Raw genomic sequence first — 6764 nt, 5'->3', positions numbered from 1 at the left:
TTTAAATGCTGGTGTAACGGAGCGTATGAAGGGGCTAGCGGTGAGCAGATAGGATCATGGTTAATCTGCTGTTCCTCTCCACTGTGGTCCGATAGGGACACTTAAGCAGGCTCTGTGGACAGTTAGTGGCGTGGGGAGGCCTGGGGATACCTGGGGAGGCCGGAGCTGGGAGGCCCGTCAGCATGTTGAGAACAGAAGGGGAAAACACAAATGGGCAGTGGTGAAAGACTTTAATCAAGGTAATGTAGGCCTACCAAAGGGCCTACAGCAATATACAGGCTGCTCCAGTATTAGTAAAAGTCCTTCATTCAAATGTTATAGATGTTTCATCAGCAAATGTACTTGAAGTATCATAAGATTGTGCAGAAAAATATCTTCTGTCATTGATCTGACATCTGTGCATTGGTGTGCATTTAGTTTATGTTGTTGGTCAGGGTTGGAGATTTGAACAATAAAGGGAAACACTTTTGGCATTTCTTTACAGCATTTAAGTCCAGTGTGTCCAAGTGAAAGTGTTTAATCCTCTACAGTGGGTCCTGTGTCTGGAAGAAGCATTCAAAGCATTTCACTACAGTAAACGTATATCAATACAACATAATAAAATGATCAAAGTACTGCTTGAAAGTGCAATTTAGAAATGTACCTAAACAATACAATAAAATAACTCAATATTTAGAATGACCCTTTTACAGATTTTAGTTGAACGGTAACATTTAGGCAGGATTTTACATTTTAGCTGATGAAGGTTAAGCTTTTTAACAGCTTCATGCACTTCATGCACCTAAGTAAGCTTCAAATGTATGTGGTACAAAGGAAATTAAATCTAGTTGATTCAAGTAATAGGAAAGCAAAAAATAATGAACACCAATGTTTTGAACCATTGGAATCCTTGCTCATTTTGTTAAAGCGTCTGACATTTGGACCTCTCTATGCCTAAAACAATTATTTAAATGACTCAATCTGAGAAGTTTAGAAGTGAAGTCACAATGGTAGAACTGCTAACAACTCAGAAAATGTGACAAAAGGGCCCCAATACGACACTGACGATACTTTCAATCACTGATGAGGACAGAACTGATGTGCGGAAAAAAAGCAACGTAGTATTCGTTTTTGAAAAGTCCAGATCTAAATGGTCAGAGGGGTTTTAGAAGTCAGATGCACCTGCTAAGAAGCAACCTTTAGGGGACACTGAGGCTGCACAAAACGTGAGTAGATTAAGTATAGAGAAAGGAGTCAGGGCTTGAATAGTTTATGAGCAGTTCTATGGACTTGTGGTTTCTTTCAATGGGGGCTTTTACTGCTCTCTTTATGAGGGAGTGAACATGGATCCCTGAATACTTCTCTAACCGTTGTAGATCCTCGTAACTGTAAAGTGAATTCAGAGATTGTTACTGCAGAGTGACTGACACATATGCAAACTGTAAAACAAAAAGATGAATACCCTGGCAACATAATCACCATTAGACACATTACGTTGTTTTCTTAGAATAATGGCAAAAAGACAAAAAGCCAACTAGCCCAAGCCAGGTGCTCTGACACGACCTCCCACGTTGTACTCTGTACATTTCACATAAGCACGTATAGAAGATTAAAAACTAATCTCAACCTACAAACAACATCGCTGGCATGCAGGGAAAACATGCTTATCCTGGTATGTTCTTTATCATTAATGAGCGTCTGTGCGGCCCCCTGCATGGGAGTTATATTGTGCTGCTCCCATTCTAAGCTCTTGTCCTGCACCCTGTTTCCCACCCTTTCCTTCCCGCTGACCTGTCAATCAAAGATCATGATTGAGCCCGGATGGCAAGCAGTCAGTCATCAGCAATGAAAGTGAGGCCTCATTCTCTGTCTGTCCCTCCCCCTTTTCATGCCCCTTTGCCTCCTCAAGTTTTTCCATCTCACCTTCTCCGTGGCCTCTGGGTCTCTCCCTGCTGTCCCTGTACAGTTGGTGTTTTTTGTTGTGGGAGTCACATGTGTGGTCAGGGCCTGTCCAAAGGAGGGCAAACATCAAACATGGCTGCCAGGATGCCGTAAAGCTCCCTTAACGTACAAAGGGGAAGATCTGGCATCATATATAAATAAGTCTGATTTAGTTTTAACAGGCCTCTGCGTTTGCCCTGTAAGTGGTTGATGAATAAACATGAGTAGAGTTGGGGCGGGAACGGCATGGGGGTAGGATGAGAAGAGGCCCGGTCTGAGTGTGTGTGTATTTGGGGGGTATCGGGGGCAATGGGGGAGCCTTTCTTCCCAGCAGGGCTGCATCTCGTTTAATTGGAGCACTTGTGGCACCATTACCTCCTTTACTCAAACACGTTACTGATGACAAAAGAAAACAGCACTAAGCTTGCCTTTGTTAGCGAGGAGACGGGACGAGGCCATGGATTCCTCGCTGCTACTCATGTGTGGGAATCATCCACACTCCCACCATGAGCTGCTGCCAGCCCTCCATCAGGGAAACAACGCAGCCAGGTGGACAGAGCATGTGGAAATGACATTGCAAAAAGACGATGAGGAAGATACAGAAAAAACTGCACCGTAAACCGACGTCCAGTATTTAATGACATTATGACATCTATTTATCTTCAAATCAATTACACATTTTTAGTAACAAGCGTTCACTGTCATTGTTTCCCCAGATATTATCTCCATCAATCAATTTTAAATGATGTATTCCAGCGTGTGCAGCCCTGCCAGTGACCTTGCCCTCTTGTTACTCTTTGACCCGAGGTCATGAGGATGAGGATGGTCTGCAGTTTGTTATTGGGGACCACAGTGTCCCAACAGAGCAGTAAGGGTGTGCCCTTTACCCTCAGTCGTACTCCACCAGAGAGGGGATGCTGAAGGGCTTTTTAAATGAGGGTAAACTTATTTCCTCCTCTTTTAAGTGTTAAATATCGATTTTCTATTAACTATTTGGTCAAAGTGCATGTGAATAGATTCAATTATAAAAAACATACATACTGTTCTAAATTAAAATACAATGGGTACAGCATACTGTATACATCATGCAAATGTTTGAATAAATGAACTTTATTAATTTTCAAAATTACCATTAACAAACTTTTCCCTTTTAAAATACCATGAGATTCTACTGTGTACAACATGTAAATGTAAAAAATAAGCTTTTGACAAAGTCATTCATCGTTACGTGAATAAAAAGGCTTGCTTATACGCTGCTTTAACCCTCCAATCAACATTTTATAAGCAGCACATTAACATTTAATATATTGTTTCTTATAAACCATGTTATTATAAAAGCAGATATATTAATAAATACAAATGTAGTAAACACAACTCCTATAGTTTCTTTTGCTTTGTCCTAAAACTACATTATAGGTCCTTACTGGACAATTAAGTGTTTATATATTGCTTATAAATGTATCATTCTGTTGGTAAAGTGTTACCACACATCCTTTATGTCACAGCATAACTTCAAAACAAGTATAACAGCTCTTTATTTTAAAATCAATAACATTACATCCGATTGTAAAATTAAGACACATATTTAGGTTAAGTCTATATGCAATATAAAGTTAAGCAACCATGAAAATAAATATAAAGCTTACAAACAAACCTGACAGCTTGACGTGGAAATCCAGTTCAAAACTTAATTCAAATTCAATATTGTTGAAATCATGGTTTTAAATAACTCGAAAGCACTTAAAGAAACCAAAGTTTTAAAGGCCCACACTTCAATCTATTAAGAATCTGTAATTGTTGAAACAAGGCAAGTCACTAGTACCGGTATAACACCTCTCATATTTAACACCAAATATGTGATTGAATTATATTTGATTTAACTGAGAATAAATATCTTGGAAAACAACATTTTATGGCGTTTTTTCACTTACATATTTTTAGTCCCCAGGCTGAACAACATATTAACACACATTTATTGCGATCAATGTTAAAACATTAGTGGTTTGGATTTGATAAGAATAACACTCAAATCAATAATTGATATCAAGAATGAGAAAATAAGTCAAATAAAACAGGACGTGGGTTCAAAGATTAAGATCAATCAGGATCAACACCTAAAGCTTTAGGTCTGCTGCATGTTGAAGTTTGTCTCAATTCTGTAAAAAAAGAACATCACATGATGAGTAACAAAAACCAATGAAACTTCAAACACAAGTTGTTGCTCACAGTGTGAGGATTCAAAATGTTTTCTTCTAAGGCCTGTAGATAATCCTGGACAGTTTACTGGGTAAATTACAATCAAGCTAATTCAGCTATTTTTTAAATCTAGTATCTAATATCATTTTCACTTCCACAGTAAACATGACTTCAAGGTCTAATTGGAGACTTGCAGTGATGTGCTGTGAAAAACCCCTATCAACAAAGAGCACAAATAAGCTTCACTTGGGAAAAAAGAGCCCAGGGTCCACGTCAGCATTTGGTAATCTAGCCCCCACATTGAGTGACAGGGACACTGATACATATATAGATTTCATTAATTGTGTATTCACACTGTATTCAACACTGTGAATATATATTCCCAACAAAGGGAAGGAATTACAATGTGTCACATGTATCCTCAGAAAATGTGGATCTGCTGCCACCAAGAGGATATTGAAGGCATCTCACTCCTCATCAAAAAAGGCACAACCTGTAGGGTGGTTTGTTGTGAGAATATCAAAACCCCATGACCCAGCAACCTGTCGTCAAAAGACCTTTAAGGACACTTACACGTCTTTGTTCCGCATGTGGTTGTTGTACTGAAGGACTGGTTGGGTGCTCTCTTCATCCTGAGGAAGCTGTGAACAATTAAGAGTTTAACAACATGATTAAAGTGGAAGACTAATAACCCCAGGATCAAACAGGTAAAACGAAATGTATGATGCAGTGTGCACTTGCTCCTGGCATACAAATGATGAACTGTTTTTTGTAAATAGAGGTGGCAGAATGACTGCAGATCATTTACTAACACACACACAACAAGTGGAAAAACAGGGTAATGAACACAAATCAATCAAATGTTCCCAAACTAAAATAGCAAAGCAAAGAATGTCTATCCTGTAAAGCAGTGTATGTTTTGATATATATACACATGTTTTGGGTAAACCAGCTGGACTTGGTCCCAATCTGACTTTTTGTGGAATAATCTTCTTCCTTCATTGTGATTTGATATTGTTATTCCTATTCAAACAGCAAAAAAACAAAACTCTTTATGATTACATAAAAGTCTCTCACCTCCCAGTAGTGCTCATCATCAAAACAGCTGTCATCTGCAGGATCTCCCCAGATAGGTAATCTTAAAACACAACCTTAGAAGACACAAACAGAGTCAGTATCCCAACACACACAGTCCTTCATTCACTGCATGCAAACAGAGTTATGTCGCAGTTATTAAATTACTGTATAATTTACAGGCTGAACTTAAGGGTGTTTGCTGTTTTCCCTTACCGACAAGGATGCCTCCGCCCACACCGAAACAGATAGCCACACAGAGGGCTGCTGCCTGGTAACCACCTTGCTTTGTGGGTGACATGTCACCCACAAAATCAAAGGTCTCTTTGAGCCTTTAAAACAAAAAAGGAGACACAGTACAACAAAAGCCCATATTTGGGAATGATACAAAGTATTAATTTGCCGGTTGATCATCTTTTATCCAGTTAGATGACCTCTCTGTTTGTAAGCCACTCACCCTTCAACGCCATAAACAGACTCTGTTGCAGCTGCGGCAGTAATGGCTCCCACGATGCCACCTATGACTCCTGGCATGGCATGCAGGTTATGGATTCCACATGTGTCCTGGATCTTCAGGTACTTCTCCATGAAAGGCTGGGATGGACACATCAGTTAAGTTTGGCTGTGATTACTTAAAAACAGGCAGGTCGGACTGATGGTCGACTTCAAAGCCGTAAAAGCAGCTAAGATAATGAGTGGCAAATGTAGGAAAGCACACTCTGACAGAGAGTATATCAACTAAACAAAAACAAAACAAAAGTTGGGGAAATATTTTGGGGAAGTAAGTTTTGATATGTCTGTGGAGAGTCAAAGAGTTTTGTATTTTTGTTTACATTTGTATATTTCTCTAGCTAATTGCCTTCATTGTTTGTTGGGCATTTTCAAAAACGACACTGAGGCTTATCTCTCAATAGCTATACCCAATAAACCAGTTAAATAGCATACCGTGAGGTAGATATATCCCAGGGTGGAGATGATACCACAGCAGAATCCTACGATCAGAGACCCATAGGGCATCAACATGAACTCAGCTGCAGTTCCCACCGCAACGCCTCCAGCAAGAGTGGAGTTCTGGATGTGAACCTAAAGTGAGGTCAAAGTGCACCGTTAGACACAGATACATAAATGGGGTATCAGTTTAAAGCTGAGTATGCATCAAAGTACTTTCAAAATTAAGTTTGAGTTTGTTTAAGTGGGGCAAGTTGACAAGGCGTTCTACTTCAGCAGAGATCAAATATACACACCTCCCTGTCCCATAATCACATTACTACAGGATAGCTTAACTCTAACTTTTAACTTAAAGGTCCCATGTCATGGCCATTTCTACTGATCATAATTCCATTGTTGAGGTCTACCAGAATAGATTTATATTTTGAAATTTTCCAAACTCACATTGGTTTCTCAAACAGCATCTCTGTAAAGTATGTGTATTCACTCTCTGTCCTAAACGGGTTGTTGGAGCCCCCCCCCCCCTCCCTGTGAGCCCAGTGTGCTCTGATTGGTCAAGCGACGTGTAGCTGCTCGTGAGGAGCTGCTGCGAGTAGCAGACAGGGCTTCCGGGTCGGCGATACAGC

The 6764-nt window shown here is 39.8% G+C and overlaps 1 protein-coding gene across 1 annotated transcript in view; it reads right to left on the bottom strand.

Annotated features, from left to right (window-relative positions):
• Positions 1-3303: 3303 nt before the first annotated feature.
• Positions 3304-6764, bottom strand: part of rhcgb (Rh family, C glycoprotein b) — a 9253-nt gene continuing 5792 nt past the window's right edge. Inside the window, exons 6-11 of the mRNA XM_010769479.1 lie at positions 6136-6273; positions 5648-5784; positions 5407-5522; positions 5194-5267; positions 4690-4757; positions 3304-4076 (exon numbers count right to left, since the gene is read on the bottom strand). Of these exons, the coding sequence (XP_010767781.1) occupies positions 4043-4076; positions 4690-4757; positions 5194-5267; positions 5407-5522; positions 5648-5784; positions 6136-6273 (567 nt within the window). The 3' untranslated portion in view covers positions 3304-4042. The remainder of the gene's footprint in view (positions 4077-4689; positions 4758-5193; positions 5268-5406; positions 5523-5647; positions 5785-6135; positions 6274-6764) is intronic.

This window comes from Notothenia coriiceps, unplaced genomic scaffold (assembly GCF_000735185.1).
Source record: "Notothenia coriiceps isolate Sejong01 unplaced genomic scaffold, NC01 NC01_scaffold00007371, whole genome shotgun sequence".
NCBI lineage: Eukaryota > Metazoa > Chordata > Actinopteri > Perciformes > Nototheniidae > Notothenia > Notothenia coriiceps.
The sequence above is the reverse complement of the archived record's forward strand: the minus strand, read 5'-3'. Positions and strand labels throughout refer to the sequence as shown.